The sequence below is a fragment of the Malaclemys terrapin genome, chromosome 10 (assembly GCF_027887155.1).
Source record: "Malaclemys terrapin pileata isolate rMalTer1 chromosome 10, rMalTer1.hap1, whole genome shotgun sequence".
Classification (NCBI taxonomy): Eukaryota; Metazoa; Chordata; order Testudines; family Emydidae; genus Malaclemys; species Malaclemys terrapin.
This window is the reverse complement of record NC_071514.1, coordinates 8184856-8203222: the sequence shown is the minus strand read 5'-3', so window position 1 is coordinate 8203222 and position 18367 is coordinate 8184856. Positions and strand designations below refer to the sequence as shown.

The 18367-nt window shown below is 48.7% G+C and overlaps 1 protein-coding gene across 3 annotated transcripts in view; it reads right to left on the bottom strand.

Moving 5' to 3' along the window:
* The window catches only part of ADAMTS17 (ADAM metallopeptidase with thrombospondin type 1 motif 17), a 264395-nt gene extending 247227 nt beyond the window's left edge, over positions 1 to 17168 (bottom strand). For all 3 annotated transcript variants that reach the window (XM_054042918.1, XM_054042919.1, XM_054042920.1), the window contains exons 1-2: positions 17013 to 17168; positions 15605 to 15942 (exon numbers count right to left, since the gene is read on the bottom strand). In XM_054042918.1, the coding sequence (XP_053898893.1) occupies positions 15605 to 15942; positions 17013 to 17082 (408 nt within the window). In that variant the 5' untranslated portion in view covers positions 17083 to 17168. The remainder of the gene's footprint in view (positions 1 to 15604; positions 15943 to 17012) is intronic.
* Between the last annotated feature and the right edge of the window lie 1199 nt (positions 17169 to 18367).

Below are 18367 nucleotides of genomic sequence, written 5' to 3'. Positions count from 1 at the left end.
GGAAAAATCTGTTCCTTTCAAAGTTGTGGGAGCACAAATATGCATTTTCCTAAAATTTTATAAAAACACTTTATGAACATCAGGGAAAAAAACCTTCTCAATATTAGGATATATTAAAACTATGGAGCTAGAAGAGTCTCTGACAAGAAGAGGTGAAAGCTCCACTGATATTTAAAAACTAGATGAGAGAAAGAACTAGCAACAGAACAACCCTGGTATAGCAAAAGGAGATGGGCAGAACTCGGTGTTCAAATACTGCATGGTTTCACAGATGAAACAGACCAGGGACATATGGTCTTGGGATGAACAAACTAGCTCAGAAAAGCTAGAAAAACCCTACGGCGTCCCCAAAGTATAAATACCGGGCCAGATTCTCACCTAGCAAACTGGTCTAGCGTTTTGTGGAGTACCCGTAATAGCTGGGGGAGGAATGGGGGGACACTACTGGAGGTTAAGAAGATAGAGAACCATAAGGGGGGTAGAAATGGGAACCACCAAGTACAGGCTAGTGGATCAGCCAGAGAGCCAAGTGCGCTGGAAAGGACACAAGTGTTGGATGAGTCAGAAGGCCAGAGCCGAGGAAAGGGAAAAAGATCTGGTGGGGTTGAGAGATGAATGATAATGGAAAGGATGAAGCCTCTTACAGTTTGGATAAAGCTGAACGTGCTTCAGACACTCATCCAGACAGTCAGGGGCTCTTCTTTTTTAACAACTCTGAAGATGCCAGTAATAAACGCTCATTGGCCTTTTTCTTTGCCGGACTTTATCTGAAACACTAAGTTTGTACATTTACTGTTACTCAGCATGAACCCCCCACTCCTATAAAAGGAAAGAGCTGCATCTCTCAGGCATGCCAGAGTAGATTTCCCTACTTATGGAATCTGATCGTCACGGTCTACATGATAAAATTGTTTATGTCTTTGATCCTCTTCGCTTCATTTCCAGAACACAAAGTTAACGGGATGTCCATTGCATTCTACATGCCTCTTAACAGAACATGGCCTTGCCTATTTGCAGTGTTGCCAAGTGGACAGAGCACTAGACAGGGACTTAGACCTGGCTTCTATTCCTTGGTCTGCTACTGGCCTACTGCATGACATTAGGCAACTCACCTCACTTTGTGCCTCAGTTTTCCCATCCTTAAAATGGGGATAATGATACTGAACTCCTTCATAAAGTGCTTTGAGATCAATGGAGGAAAAAGTACCAGGCATTACTTGCCATGAAAGCTGAAGAAACCCAATATTTAGGTCCTGTTTCCACAATATTTTAAGCAGAATTAAATCAACTCTGTGTCCTGAATATTCTACCCAAAATGGACTAGTACCAGTTGTAGCCCAACAGACAACCAACCTACACACAAGCCCCACACCAGAGCAGACAAGGATACAGGTGGACTGAAGGTCTCAGTTTCAACAGAACTTTTGCCAAGAACAACCAAGAGATTTTACTGCACAAATAAAACTGTCTTAGAGTGGCAACGTATGACCTACAGGGAAGTCTTGATTTTTTCCTCCTCTAAAGTCACACATTTTATTAATTCCTCAAGGACACTTGGAAGATGGAAAAAGGGAGGCCTGGGGGAGGACTTCGTTTTCAAAACAAAAAAGTTAGTATGAACATGGCTCTAAGCTGTTCTGAAAAGATGCACAAAGGAGACGGGTTATAACCACATATCGATGCACAGATAGCCATTATAAAATCGGGGTACGCACAATTCCAAAGGGGTGCTGCACTCTCAGGCAGGCTGTGCCCCACGTTTACATTTTGTGACCAATAAGCGAAATGATTATTTTGATCATTTCAAGGGAACCAGTTATTTTAATGGGATTGAACCAGTCTCCAGCATTGTTAGTGAACAGTCTTTGCGAGCTCACAAGAGCCAGGCCAGGAAAAATGTTTGTAAACAGAAGTGAGCCTTACTCTGCTACTCTCATTGCCCCAGCTGAACAAACTGCAACCAAGTCAACAAACATCAGAAGTAGAAGAGGGGTGAGATTCTACCTGCCTAGGGAAGGAGAGATTAGGCTGGCTTTGTGTTCTCCCAATTATGACCTTCGCTGCTGCCCTTGGAGTAACATAGACGGCCCTGAGGCCTGTCTGAATACAAGCAGCCTCCCCAGGCTGCCCTCGGGGCCACAGCACAGCCCCAAGTGTTTGCAGTGCTCCAACTGTAGCCCTACCACCAGCCCAGATTCTTATGCTGGGTTTGCGAGGGGGTGCTCCAAGTTGGTCTTCCACACTTCCTGCACCAGGGGAATCCTCTACCAGCCAGATCCAGTACTTATTAGAGCCCCTTTAAGCCATGCTGATCCTTTAACTGGCACAGAGGGGACAGAGTAGGGTGAGGATCTCATCCTAGCCTGAATCTTTTAAAACACTCTCAGTTTTTACTCACCCCCCTGGAGATTACTAACCCCGGGGAGAAAAGGTGTGTGTTGACAATCTGGTTTCGTGAGAATACGTACCGACTTTAACTGCACTGATTCATCAATTATTTAGATTACTATAAAATAAACAGTTTTAAAACTAGGACTTTTTACCCAATATGATCCCTTGAAAGTATGCTACGCAACTAAGGGTCTGATCCAACTTCTACTGGAGTCGACTGGAAGGCGCCTATAAATCCAGCGCCTGCTAGATTGGCCTTTAGTGCACGTTAGCTTGACTTAAAAAGGGCTCAGGCTGCGTTCAGCTCTCTCTGCGGGGCACACGTATGTAACACCCACGGTATAGGGAAAGCGACACTAGATTGGTTTTTTCAATGTGTTCTATGCCAGTCAGGCAAGCATCCAAAGAAGGGATCTGCACGTACGTGCTAGTGCAGGACATTCAACCGTTGACTGCACTAACCTGATTTAAAATGTACATTATATACATCCTGTAAATTCTGTGTTTCCACATACAGCGCCAGATCCTGTGCTCACTTACACCTGGGCCATCCCATTGACAGAGTCTGGCCCCAGATCCCCATAAAAGGATTTTCAGCCAGAAGCTGCTAACTCTCTCATTTCTATAGAACAGGGATCGGCAACCTTTGGCATGCGGCTCGCCAGGGTAAGCACCCTGGCAGGCCGGGCCGGTTTGTTTACCTTCCATGTCGGCAGGTTTGGCCGATCGCGGCACCCACTGGCCGCGGTTCGCCACTCCAGGCCAGCAGGGGCAGCGGGAAGCAGTGCTGGCTGAGGGATGCACTGGCCGCCGCTTCCTGATGCCCCCATTGGCCTGGAACGGCGAACCACGGCCAGTGGGAGCCACGATCGGCTGAACCTGCAGAAGCAGCAGGTAAACAAACCGGCCTGGCCCACCAGGGTGCTTACCCTGGCGGGCTGCGTGCCAAAGGTTGCCGATCCCTGCTCTAGAATGTCTAGGAATTGGAGAGAACTGAGCACCCAACGTGGAGTCCTCCCAAAATCAGAGGCCACTTTCGAAAGTGTGGACTTTAAAACCTCTTGGTGCCACAAGTCAGCCCTTCCCAGTCCTTATACAGGGATAGCAATGACTTCCCTACCTCAAAGGAGGGCTCCGAGGGGAAGTCCATCTATGCACTCTACAAATAGAGAGAGTCCCAAATGGAAGATGTTATTTATGTGCAATAATTATGGTTATATGTGGGTCCTACGGAACACCTAATAGTTTCATGGAACTTGCTCCACACTGGAGTTTCGGAAGAGTGATAGTTTCTTATCTTTAATAACTAAGTGGGCTTTGCCAGGGTCATTTTGAAGAAAGCAATAATTCTAGCTTCCCCTAGGACGCTCTCCACTACATGCATTCCTTATTCCAACCTTCCTGTTGGGAGGTAGCCCCAACCCCCACCCCCTTTTATTTTTTTAAATATAGGTTTTAATTATATAGGAGAAGGGTTGTAAATCTGGTACTTTGGTACTAAAAACCACACCAGAGCTCCTGAAATGATGCCAGCCATTTTCTCTGGGGCCAAAAATATGTAAGAAAAAGTCAGTTTCATCACCACCTAACATTAGCCCAACTTTCTGGCATCAAGTGCAAAAATAATTTAAACCACTGGAAAGTCCTTATGTTTCACATTTGCTTTGGAATTGCAAAAACTCTTTCCTCTCAGTTATGGAGGGAAAGAGCTACACGTCTCTACCCTGGCGCGGATTAAGAAGGAATCTAGGATCTAATCCTACAAGCTTAATAACTGGAGTTTTAGGTATGGAAAGTTTGCAGGATTGGGCCCATCAAATACATCTAAAGAAGTTTACCATTTCCCCCAAATTTGCCTGTAAGAAGTGCTGAAGGCTTTCTGGTTCACTCAGGGACATAATGACCTTGACTACTGACTGACTCAGTTCATTAATTTGTTTTTTTGCAACAAGTACTGTTGTTCAGATTGACTCTTCCAAATCCACTGACTGCACCAGTCTTCAGACCAGACATCAGCATCAGAGCAAGGCTATACTAAACTGCCCTTAGCATAGTCTACCCCTAACTAGCTCAGGCATGGAATGGGGGCTGGTTTCTGGAGTTACTGAAGTCAAACGATGCAACATCACTGCTGGTTTTCCCCAAGTCTCTGGCTGTGGAATGCTCTTCAATCACTCCAATTAAATAAAGTTTCATATCTGTCAATTTAGGTTTACTGGGGAGTGGGGGAGGCAGAGATCACAATCTTGGATACTTCCTGTGGTCTGTATGTTGCTGTTCTCAAGGAAAATATGTAAGCAATAGCATATGACAAGCAACGTCATTACATCAGATAACGGCACAGCTTGGGTATGCTGGAAGGCAAGAAGCCGTCAGCCGACTGCCTTCGAACACCGGAGACATGAGAGTTACCAGAACAGAAAAATTCAGTCTGGGGACTTATTTGCACTCCACAGAAGCTCGATAAATTCACTGTCATCAGAGGTATGAATCTAAGATGGATTTTACAATTAGTGTGACAGGCCATTACAATTGACAGAACCACCCGGTGCAGTTAATAGCAAGTCTGGAATAGTTTCACCCTCACAAGGCATGCAAGTGAACTGCCAAGTCAATTCAAATAAAATAAAAAGACGTCTACCCTTCCCCCAGCCACACCCCACCCCAGTAACAATAATGGTTCCCTACTTTGCCTTCTACCCAATTTTTAATCTCTGATCAACTCAAGATGGCTCACCAGCAGAAAACGTCCCATTCCTTATTTCTTTATGTGATCAATGAGGAGTTCAAACACACTCACAGCTTCCCAGCAGCTTGTATACACATCTAACACTCATGCAAGAAAACATCTGCTAACACTAATCTACTCTTCTGCTACCAGGAGCTCATCACCCTCTTGGTGTCCAGGCAGTATCTTGTTTGCCGCTAAGGCCTGGTCTACACTAGAAAAGGTGGTCGGTTTAAATACATCAGTCAAGGGTGTAAAAAATCCACCCAAGCAGTGTAGTTAAACCGACCTGAGTCGCTGTGTAGAGAGCACTAGGTTGCTGGAAGAATTCATCTGTCGACCTAGCTACCCCCTCTCGCGGAGGTGGATTATTAACTACGCCAGAGATCGGCAACCTTTGGCACACGCCCATCAGGGTGCTTACCCTGGCAGGCCGGGCCGGTTTGTTTACCTGCTGCAACCGCAGGTTCGTCCGCTCACGCCTCGCACTGGCCGCGGTTCGCCGCTCCAGGCCCATGGGGGCTGTGGGAAGCCCCGGCCAGCACATCCCTCGGCCTGCACTGCTTCCTGAAGCTCCCATTGGCCTGGAGTTGCGAACCGCGGCCAGTGGGAGCTGTGATCAGCTGAACCTGCGGACGCGGCAGGTAAACAAACCGGCCCGGCCTGCCAGGGTGCTTACCCTGGCGGGCCGCGGGCCAAAGGTTGCCGATCCCTGAACTATGCCAATGAGAGAACCCCTCCCGTCAGCATAGGTAGTGGCTACCCTGAAGCACTACAGCAGTGGAGCTATGCCGCTGTAGCATTTTAAGTGTAGACAAGCCCTAAGCCCTTATCTACACGCCGCTTTTGGAGGCGATCTCACACCATTACACTGCCACGGATGGTAGCAACAAGGAACTGCTAGCGCTGACATAGCACTGGCATTCCGGGAAGGCCATTCACCAGCATTTTTACCATTGTCCCCTCCAGACTTGCCCCAGGTCCTGGCTACCGCAGCGCTCCCATCTTTGGCTATTACTAGGGTGCTACTAAATTCATGGTCATGAAACACGTGTCACAGGCCATGAAATCTGGTCTTCCATCGTGAAATCTGGTCTTTTATGCGCTTTTACCCTATACCACACAGATTTCACGGTGGAGACCAGCCGTTTTCAAATTGGGGGTTCTGACCCAAAAGGGAGGTGCGGGGGGGGGATGTTGCAAGGTTATTTTAGGGGGGGCTACGATATTGCCATCCTTACTTCTGTGCTGTCTTCAGAGCTGGGTGGCCAGAGAACGGCAGCTGCTGACTGAGGGCCCAGCTCTGCAGGCAGCAGCACAGAAGTGAGGGTGGCAATACCACACTATGCCCTCCTTACTTCTGCGCTGCTGCGGGCAGCGATTCTGCCTTCAGAGCTGGGCTCCCGGCCAGCAGCCGCTGCTCTCCAGCTGCCCAGCTCTGAAGGCAGCACCGCTGCCAGCAGCAGCGCAGAAGTATGAAGTTTACAATTTTTTAAATCCTATGACCGTGAAATTGACTAAAATGCACTGTGAATTTGTTAGGGCCCTAGCTATTACTGATGGAACAGCATCAGTGGTAAGGAAAGGGTGGATGATTTTTCAGTACAAACTAGAGTAGCCGAAGCTCACTAGTGCTAATTAGAGATGGAAATCCAAACTTCCAGAAGTGCACTGCATATGGTTCTGGTCCAGACCACATGCTAATAATACAATCCAGCATTTACGTTGTTTGTCCCACGCTTTTCAACACCATTTAACAGCACTTACCACCACCCATAGAAAGGGAACAAAATATAAATTGAAAAATGACCTGCGGAGGATTATTTTAATTGGGCTCATGTCTTTTTTTTGTTGTTGTTAATTATTCATGCTGAATAAAGAACGTTTGCTTTCTTTTCCTTCGGAAAAATCAGGAATGTTCAACCCAACACCTCGTTTTGTGGGAGGATTTCTCGGAGGGTGATTTTTATACTTGATGAGCCCAATCCTGCAAACCTTTTGCGGGAGGGTCTCAGAGATGTGTAGTGTGAGCTCTCTTTTCTTAACTGGAGGGGCGGGGATGCTGAATCTTTAACAGAGGCTTCCTTGCTCCTAAGTGCTCAGTTGGCGTTGGAGATTAATTCCACAGGCGCACACACCGTTTTAAACAGTCGGACAGTTCCCAACTGCTCAGCTGTGACTCTGAAATGTTTTAATTTCCACGCGTTCTCCAGTCACTCCACATTGCACAACCAGGCTTCAACCTAGCTGACTGGGGCCTTCTTTGTGTATTTCCTAGAGATCACTGCTTCCCCTACAATCCCACTGTCACCCCAGAAGAGATCATGGCGTACTTTTACTGTCGAGCCTCTGGACTGGGCTCCCCAGAGCCAGCCGCTGATTAGAGCTAACTCTCCCTGCCATCACCCAGGCATGATGCACTTTCCAAGGCTTTTAGTTACTCCTGCAACTTCCTGTCTGCCAATAAAGAGGAAGTCATTGAGGTGGGAGGAGGACTAACAATAGGCATGGTCGATATTCCTACCTACTGCAGCTAACTTGTGGGTGCACGGTCTTCATTTCGTCTGGTGCTCTGAAGTCCTGGCCATCACACTATAGCAAGCAGCATTTGGTTTTATTATTTCCACCCGTGAAGCTCCTCCCATGCAAGGTGGGGAAGAAAAATTCCCTTCCGTTTCTCTAACTGCACGGACTTTCTCACAACTCATCTACTGTAGCTTGACTACTTCATCTCAGACTCATAGACTTTAAGGTCAGAAGGGACCATTATGATCACTTAGTCTGACCTCCTGCAAAATGCAGGCCACAGAATCTCACCCACCCACACCTGTAACAAACCCCTAACCTCTGTCTGAGTTACTGAAGTCCTCAAGTCGTGGTTTAAAGACCTCAAGGTGCAGAGAATCCTCCAGCAAGTGACCTGTGCCCCACGCTGCAGAGGAAGGCGAAAAACCTCCAGGGCCTCTGCCAATCTGCCCTGGAGGAAAATTCCTTCCCAACCCCAAATATGGCGATCAGTTAAACCCTGAGCATGTGGGCAAGACTCACCAACCAGCACCCAGGAAAGAATTCTCTGTAGTAACTCAGATCCCACCCCATCTAGCATTCCATCACAGACCATTGGACATATTTACCTGCTAATAATCAAAGATCAATTAATTGCCAAAATTAGGCTATCCCATCCCCCTCCATAAACTTATCAAGCTTAGTCTTGAAGCCAGATATGTCTTTTGCCTCCACTACGCCTCTGGGAAGGCTGTTCCAGAACTTCACTCCTCTAATGGTTAGAAACCTTCGTCCAATTTCAAGTCTAAACTTCCTAGTGTCCAGTTTATATCCATTTGTTCTTGTGTCCCCATTGGTACTAAGCTTAAATAATTCCTCTCCCTCCCTGATATTTATCCCTCGGATATATTTATAAAGAGCAATCATATCTCCCCTCAGCCTTCTTTTGGTTAGGCTAAACAAGCCAAGCTCTTTGAGTCTCCTTTCATAAGGCAGGTTTTCCATTCCTCGGATCATTTTAGTAGCCCTTCTCTGTACCTGTTCCAGTTTGAATTCATCCTTCTTAAATATGGGACACCAGAACTGCACACAATATTCCAGATGAGGTCTCACCAGTGCCTTGTATAACGGTACCAATACCTCCTTATCTTTACTGGAAATACCTCGCCTGATGCATCCCAAGACCGCATTAGCTTTTTTAACGGCCATATCACATTGGCGGCTCATAGTCATCCTGTGATCAACCAATACTTGAATTCGACGACAGCGGAGCATGCTTAGCCCCTCAAAGGGCAGGGCCCCTTAGCTCTACTCAACTTTCCCGAACAATGCTCACCTGATTGGGTCACATTTTCAACAGTGTCCAGCCGAACGCTTTATTGTTTCCTTTTGTCCATACTTGCCAAAGCTTGTCCACATCCATCTAAAGAAGAATGGCCCATGCAAAATGCTCCAGAGCTTAGCTGGAATGGCCTCGCTGCTCTGCTGCTCTTCCCCTTTTGTGTGTGGAGCTGGAAAGAAAAGAAGTTCTCTTCTCTCTGCTGAATATGGAGGAAAATGCTGGAAAACCTTGATGGTTTCCCAGCTTTTAATTTATTCCTTCGAGTGTAACTTCCATCACTTTGCTTCATTGTACAATGGGGACCTCATGGTTTTTATTCGACCAGCTTTTGTACTATAGGTAATCTGCTTCCACTGATCTACTCCACTCAAAGGAGGCTGCACTAAGTCTTGCTTGAACTCAAAGGGACTGGAAACACGGTGGGGAAAGTAAGATAAATTATGCTGGTTGAGGGAAACGCTGAATCTTTCACTTACATCTTGGCTTCAGGAATATATGTATTTAAACTAGCGATAGTCTGAATCCAAACCCCCAGCCTCCGAATTTTAGAATGGGCCAAGAAATTCCGACAAGTCTCTGGATCCAAACCTGCCCCAGTGATTTTGGTTTCAGGTTGGGTTCTAAACCAGAACAGACACCACCTCAAATGAGAGATCCGAAAGTCAGTCTAAACCTAATACACAGAAATGACATCCTCAGTTCATCTCGAAGCGCAATCACTTAAACACTGGCAAAAATTCAAGGCGCACATAACCAAAACTACCTTCACCATTGCCCTGCATACTTGACATGTCACTGAAGTACAAACATACTATTCATTCCACATTTGATTAGTATCTCATTCTAGCAGTTCACAGAGACTCTGGCTGGAACGAGAAGGGAAGGAATTAATACTTAAAATGCAATTGTTGAAAACTCCCAATTCCAAATGGACACATGTTGAAATACCACCACACTGGACACCATGAAGCAAATTAATGACCGAAAGTCACCTGTAGACAGGGTTCACCTTTTCTTTTACTTGGGGGATGGGGGCACAGGGGTCTGTATAGCTGATAAGCCTGCTAGCACTCAGGGAAGAGACAGTGGCAATTAACACATGGAAAGTTCAGCATTTAAAAAGCTGTATCCGTTCTCTGCTATGGTTTCAACCATAAGAGTAACAAAAACACAATGGAAGGCAGCTGTCAAGCACTGCTCTGACAAATTCTGCTAGAGGGTTGGAATCAGTCCAGAATGAGAACAGATGAACTGGGTCCGTGAAGTTATACATAGTATCAATGAATAAATAGAGCTCTCATCTGCCTGCAGCAAACATTGCAATTTCCACACTAAAGGAGACTAGCAGTACCCCATTCCACTCTCTTGTCTCTGATACCGGCTACTACCAGGTGGGACCCTACAACATTTACCGAGCGCATGTTTAAAAACTCAACAGTCCCCTGCTCGTGTTATAACAACACATGGTTTTGCCTGTGCAAATGAGTCAACCCTTTTATTGAGGAACAAACCCCCACGTTAAATACCGCACTAGCTCTGGTTATACCAAAGTGCCAAGGACTTAGCCTGTCTATACCGTCAAAACTGCCGTCTCCCCAACACAATTAAAAACCAGTTTGGTCCTGCAGTGCACCTGGGACCAAAGGGTGTATTTAACCGTGCTCCCTACTTGTAGTACAGCCCTGCAAAGTCCAAGTGTGTAGCACATTTTAGGAACACGGCTAAACCAACAGGTGTGTCCCGCCGACGCTGCAAGTCGGAATGAAGAGGGGCTGCCATGTTGGAAGCAGAGCCGCCAAATGGGACTTTTTACTGTGCGGACACAACCTTAGGTGACCCATTCTTTACAGCCTGACTCGGCTGTAACACGGTTTAGCACCTTACCCAGGTACAACCTGTAGGCAGACACTGTTCCATAGCCCACATAAGGATTAATAACACCATCGGCACAAGCAGGGTTTAAATAAACAAACCAAAAATAACGTAGGTAGGGAAACGGCTAGCAACAGCCCTCCGAGAAGTGACTGTAGAATCCCGCTCTAGCTCATTTCCCTCCCAGCGCAAGAGGGATTTTATTTTTATTAGTCCTCTGCTCGCCCCAATCGTGCTATACTCACCGGACATGTAATTTGTAGCACGGTTACTGAACACGGTCACAACACAACTGAAGCCATCACTAGGCAATGACACCGTGTTACACCCATTCTAGGCTCAAGCTATTTTTAAGGCGTCTTGAGCATCTACAAGCCCTATCAACTGGGCCTACGCTAGCAATTTTCAGGAAATCTCCAACTGCTGTATAAGCAACAGCAACCCTGGGAGCAACAGTGTAGACAAGTTGCCAGGGGTTTTACCACCAGGTTATCTAACCCTGCACACAACAGGTCTGTTTCATCTACACTATAACCTCCACCACTTCCGTCATCCATAGAACTGCACTGCTGGAAAATACAAGTGCCTAGTTTTCTATTGCAGACAAGGTCTAGGTGGCAGTTTGAAATTAACAACCTACTGGAATGATGGTCTTGTGGTTAAAGACCAAGACTGGGAATCAGAACACCTGGGTTCTAGACATGGCATAACCATGGACTTCCTGTATGACCTTGAGCAAGTCAAGTCACACATCCTCTCAGTACCCTTAAAGACTGTCTACACACAAGGCTGCACCCATTTAACTAGAGGCGCAATTTAAAATTGGGTTTAGTTAAACCAGGGGTTGGCAACCTTTCAGAAGTGGTGTGCCGAGTCTTCATTTATTCACTCTAATTTAAGGTTTCGCGTGCCAGTAAAACATGTTAACATTTTTAGAAGGTCTCTTTCTATAAGTCTATAACATATAACTAAACTATTGTTGTATGTAAAGTAAATAAGATTTTTAAAATGTTTAAGAAGCTTCATTTAAAATTAAATTGAAATGCAGAGCCACCCAGACCGGTGGCCAGGACCCGGGCAGCGTGAGTGCCACTGAAAATCAGCTCGTGTGCCGTCTTCGGCACGCATGCCATAGGTTGCCTACCTCTGAGTTAAACAATGCAAAAGACATGTGGGTACTCTTAAACGGATGCAAACCTGGCTTATATCAAGTACCTTAAATTGATTAGTCTACACAGGGCTTTGCATGAATTTAACTGAATCAGTTTTAAAACTAGTTGAAGTTTAATTGGTGCAACTTCTCCATAAACAAAAGCTTTAGTGTCCTGCTCCGTGGTTAATGCCTCTTTACTTCACAGGGCTGTTACAGGCTTAATTCATTCACGTTTGTGAAGTGCTTTGAGATCATTCTCCCCATCTCTCACGGCTCACTAGGTGAAAATGTCATGGCCTTATCCAACAGATGAGGAAGAATCCCAGTATGCCGATGTACTTTGTCTCTCAATATATTTGCCTCCACCATTCCCAGCAACAAATGCACAGGTGGCATAAGCATGTGCAATTCCCCTGAATTCACCCATGTAAACAAGTAGCAATTTTGACTACTGGTGTCCAAGTCACTGTCCTCTGTAGAACTTACTTATTTTCTGAACCTAATGTCAGTTCACTCCAATGGCATTATTTTGATGCTTGTTTAGAATTCATACATGCTCTAGAAATATCATGACTAATTTGCAGAGTATAGAACAAAGATCAACTAATGGGGGGAGGGATAGCTCAGTGGTTTGAGCATCGGCCTACTAAACCCAGGGTTGTGAGTTCAATCCTTGAGGGGGCCACTTAGGGATCTGGGGCAAAAACAGTACTTGGTCCTGCTAGTGAAGGAAGGGGGCTGGACTCGATAGACCTTTCAAGGTCCTTTCCAGTTCTAGGAGATAGGATATCTCCATTATTTTAATTTTTTTTTATTTTATTTTAAGTTCCACCCACCGCCCTCCCCTACCCCAACTTTTCAACTGGGAATAATGCCAATTTTTTCTCACTCCCCCTCGCTCACTCCCAGATCTCAGGCAATTAATACTGTGCCTACAACTACATTCCCCTTTCAAAAAAGTTCTCTTCTCTGCCTGTTGTACTTTTTAGCTCTGCTACAATAGGTATTTTTAAAAGTCCAGCACTTCATGAATGGGATTAACAAAGCATGCTTCGTGGCAAACGTGCAGAGCTGTCAGTGAAAAAGCTAGAACCAGAGATATCAGTTTTAAACATCAAGAAGCTTTTGGTGGTATACGGCTCAGTTTACAGTGTCAATCATAAATATGCTAATATTCAATATCTTGGATGCAGTCTTTTACCTGAGGCACAGCGCCCTCATATGGTTCCAAAGGAAAGCATCAAACCCTGCTTAATCCGTGTGCTGAGTAGTTTCTTATTTCCAAGTCACTTTGGATTAACTGTTTGCCAATAGATCTGTACTTGAAACAATAAGCAAAGGCTCCCAGTAAATGTTCCTATACTTTTCAGAAATCAAAGTTACGAACCCTAATTAAAAACCAATAAATGTCCCAAACACCCAAGTACTCGAACCTCTAATGACCAAGGCAAAAAGATCAAGAAACGGGAGAGCCATCCTTAACAAGAATTCCTTTTACTGCTGGAAGGGCAAGTGAACGGCTAAGCTGCAACGCCAACTGTATTTCACGGATTGCACCGTCTGGTTAAACAGCACAAGCAGCCATCCCACCCCAAGATTATCAATGCACCTCTCTTTAAAAGGAGGCCCCACACCAGCTTCTAACTCATGTTTCACAGGCAGCACAATGCTCTCCCATTGTATTACAAACCCAACCATAACACTTAATCCTTCGGTGGAGAAATTCTGCCACCCAATGTGCAAAAAGCATCTTAGTGTCATTAAGCAGTTTATTCCACGGGCTATTCTGTCACCGACAAAGCTATCGGGTATCTCTAAATTGCTGTTCCAAGGCAGAAAAGCAGATATTCATGTGCACTGGTCAGGAAAGAGCCGATGTGAGGAAATGGGAGCAGATAAGGAGTCTAATAAAGAATTCAGACTCATGTTGTACTCTGAGTAAACATTGTAAGGGGTAAGTGCAACCACAAGATGATGAAATAAATAGACTCAAGTTCCAGCTAATGATACTTAGCTCTTATAAAGCAATTTGATCAAGACCACACAGCACGTCAGGTGGCAGGAACAGAGATTAATCAATGGAGCCTAGGGCTGAATTCTAAAACGTGCTGCCTCTCCATGGGAATTTTTTTTTTAAGGATGCCTTGTTCTGGCCAGATGAGCTGTCAATCACACACCACACGACAGGTGACAGTCCAGCAGCTGGGCGAGAAGTAACTAGCTGCTGAGATGGGCAGTCCAGGACGGGTCTTTCTGGAATATAGGCTCAAGACAAACAATGGTTCGGTACTGAGATGTATCAAGGCTACTACTGCAGAGAGCAGCATGTCCCAAACCACTTCTACATGTCCTAAAGAGTAGAAACTTCAGAGGCTTTTCAGTCCGTCCCGACTGGAGCAAGAAGGCTGGGAACTCAGTAAGACAAGAGCAGGCGCCCGAGCCCCTTCCCTCCCTGAGGGCAGGTTTTGACCCCTATGTTCCCATCCAAGCAGAGCACATGAGCGACTGGGGAGCAGCGAGCAGAGCAGGGAGATGCTGCCACCCACCGTGTCTTCAGATGACAGAAATCCTCTATCAGCATGAAGACATTTAAACAAAAGGATAATAATTAAGTGGGATAGGGTCAGTGCGGAGAGAGGCCCCTAGAACCAAACCCCGCCCTGATGGGGATCCCCCAAGCTGGACAGGCTGGAGAAGGGTCCCTAGAGCCAGCCCCACCCTGACAGGGACCCCCCCCCCAAGCTGGGTGGGCTGGAGAGGGGTCCCTAGAGCCAACCCCCTCCCCGACTGGGATCCCCCAGGCTGGGTGGGCTGGAGAGGGGTCCCTACAGCCAGCCCCTACCCCGACCGAGCTCCTCCAGGCTGGGCGGGCTGGAGAGGGGTCTCTAGGGCCAGCCCTGCCCCAACAGGGCTCCGCTAGGGTGACCAGACAGCAAATGTGAAAAATCAGGACATGGGGTGGGGGTAATAAGAGCCTATATAAGAAAAAGACCCAAAAATCGGGACTGTCCCTATAAAATCGGGACATCTAGTCACCTTAGGGCTCCCCCAGGTGGGGCGGGCTGCAGAGGGGTCTCTAGGGCCAGGCCCGCCCCAACAGAGCTCCCCCAGGCGGGGCGGGCTGCAGAGGGGTCTCTAGGGCCAGGCCCGCCCTGACAGGGCTCCCCCAGGCGGGGCGGGCTGCAGAGGGGTCTCTAGGGCCAGGCCCGTCCCGACAGGGCTCCCCCCAGGCGGGGCGGGCTGCAGAGGGGTCTCTAGGGCCAGCCCCCGCCCCGACAGTGCTCCCCCCAGGCGGGGCGGGCTGCAGAGGGGTCTCTAGGGCCAGGCCCGTCCCGACAGGGCTCCCCCCAGGCGGGGCGGGCTGCAGAGGGGTCTCTAGGGCCAGTCCCGCCCCGACAGGGCGGGCTGCAGAGGGGTCTCTAGGGCCAGGCCCGCCCCGACAGGGCTCCCCCAGGCTGTGTGGGCTGCAGAGGGGTCTCTAGGGCCAGGCCCGTCCCGACAGGGCTCCCCCCAGGCGGGGCGGGCTGCAGAGGGGTCTCTAGGGCCAGGCCCGCCCCGACAGGGCGGGCTGCAGAGGGGTCTCTAGGGCCAGCCCCCCCGGGAAGTGCAGTACCAGCCCGGCGCAGGTGCTGACGGAGGCGAAGGAGTCGCTGCGGTTCAGCACGTGTCCCGTGTAGAAGCAGAGCTGCTCGGCCGGGGGGCGGCTGCGGGCCGGGGCCTCTCCCGGCTCCTCCACCGCGAAGCCCCGCGCGAGGAAGTGCAGGTCCCGCCGGAGGTGCAGGTAGAGCTCCCGGCCGGAGGCCGGCAGGCGGAGCAGCACGGCCTCCTCCTCGGGCGGCGAGCGCCGGCGCCGGGGGCTGCTCCCGTGCCCGGCCCCGGCCGGCTGCAGCAGGTGGATCTTCTCCAGCGCCACTCGCTGCGGGATGGCCACTTCCAGCTCCGCGCCGCCGGCTGCGGGGGAGAAGCAGAGGGGCTGGGTCACTCGCGTCCCGGGGGCTCGGGCTAAGCCCACCCGCTGCCCCAGCTAGCGTCAGTGTAGCCGGGGGTAGCGCGGCTCGCCCTGGGGGCACCCAGCAAACACCCCTCCCCGCCGGGCCACTGCGAGTCATCCCGTCCCTAGGGAACACTGCCCCCTCCGAGCCGCAGACAGAGCGGGGGCCAGTCCCCATCGGCCCTGCTGCCCACCCACTAACACCAGGCCCTCGTGGGCCGGCTCAGGCGTTAACTCCCCAGCCCCTGGGAGACCTAGGGGGGTCGGGAACATAAACTGGACTTTTTACAACAGAGAAACCGCTTTCCTCCCCCTGCCTCCAGATCTAAAGCCCCAAGGCCCCCGCTCGGCTGCAGCACCCCACTCCTACACCCTGCTCCACGCAGCCGGGTCCCGGCCCTCGGGGTTCAGCCTCGGGGCTTAATCCCCTGGAACTTCTCAACAGGCTGCAGCCGGTGGAGCCAAGAGGAGGAAAATGTGTTTATATACAGGAATAAATTCATCTACCCAAGGCCCAAGTGTGCAGGGAAGAGGAGAGGGAGGGGGAAACAAAGCAAAAAAGGCTAAAAACGCTACTTGTATCATTACTATATATATATATATATATAAATAAAACAGAACCACAAGCATCGCATTTCACCAACCCCCATAAAAACCTGCTAAGGGGGGGGGGGAGCAGAGCAAGTTAAAGCTGTAACCCAGGACAGTCAGCAGCTCCCCCCATGAAACGTTACAGCAGCAGGACAGGAAAAGAAAATACAAAAGCCTGGAGCAATGTCTCCTGCAAACTGAGCTCTCAGCCCTGCAGCAGAGCTGGTGCATGCCCCGAGGGCTGCACACGCATGCAGCCCACACGCCGAAAACTGCATGCAACAATTCAACGTTGCACGCCCCTGTGCTTCTGCCATTGCAAACGCAGCAGGACGCCAGCACGGTCCCAGCTGCTCAGCTCCCTGACCCCCGTGGCTGTCAGAGCCAAAGGGAGACGGTGATGCCGGGGTCAGGAAGGAGGGGGGGAGAAAAGCGCTACCTGCGGTGGTGTCCAGTCCCCAGAGCAGCAGGAAAGGAAATAAGAGAGGCAGGAGGGAGCCGTCAAACATTTTATTGCAGTGGAGGGGCCCCAGCGACTGGTCTGTGCAGTGCAGAAGGGCTGGTGGCGGCGGCGGCAGCAAGTTTCTGGGCTGGAGTGAAGCCCTCCCAGCCTTTGGAAAAATTAATTAGCGCTGCGGACAAACCCAACGTGGTGAAAGTCCGGCCCCGCCTCCTCTTTGCTGTCCCAGGTGGTGATTGGAGCTCAGCCTCCTAGAGCTCCACCTCCTGCTCTCCCATTGGCCGCCCCGCTTGGAACCCTGGAGTAAATAGCTAGGTTGTAAGGGGAGGAGGGGTACACGTGGTTTGTGCGCAGGGAGGGGGAACTGGCACCAGGTGGCGCCAGGGAGTGAGGCTGCGGGGAGCCCCGTTGAGGTGAGGCTACCTGCACAGAGGGGTTGGGGCTTGGAATGAGCAGAGGGGATGCTGAGTGGGAAGGTCTGTTTGCCAGCTTGAAACAGTAAGCAAAGCATTTTTGCAGCTGGCAGGAGACATTCCAGGCAACCCTGATTCCCAGCTTTAAGGAAGTTTTTAAATAACTTGAGGTGATTAACAAGGAAGACAAAAATGAAAATAAAAGGGGGGGGGGGAGGAAAAACAAAAAAGAGAAACTTTCCCACCCCACTGATTTTGTCCCTAAATAAATCTCCGCCTAAACTCTGTAGCTGGTGCAAAATTTCAAGGCTTCTTGGAAATGCACGTTGGAAAAGTAGAGTAGAAACAATTCATACTCCACCCCACTTTTAAAGTGCCACTGCCAACTTTAAAAAAATCACATGTTGTAGCCACACACATTTCTTCACTTATGTTACTCGCACTAGCTCAGATTACTAAAAGTGAAGGAAATTTTAAAATTCTATTTACACACCACTATTTCGGCTCTTTGTTTACATCATGCGTGTCTCCCAGTTGGGATAAGGAGACGAGAGTGACTATGCTGTAATACTAAGAAAGGGTCAGATGGGACAATTCTAGAAACGGGCCATCGAGGAGGTACAGCATGGGCTGTGGTATTGCAAGCTTTCCCCACCTCCCCTTTTCTAATAGATCAACATGGAAAGTCCACCTCAATGTAGGAGAAAGGAATTCAGTCTCGAGGCCAATTCACCCTTTCATCTCTGTGCTGAAACCACCAGCATTACACAACTTTGTGCCAACTGTGAACTTGAGTGTAGGATTGTTTTTTTGTTGTAGACATCTGATCACTAGGGACTGGAGTGAGACCACCAATTAAATTTGCACTGGCCAAATAAAAGCATCAGAAGGTAACTATATTTAGTCAGTACCACCATATAT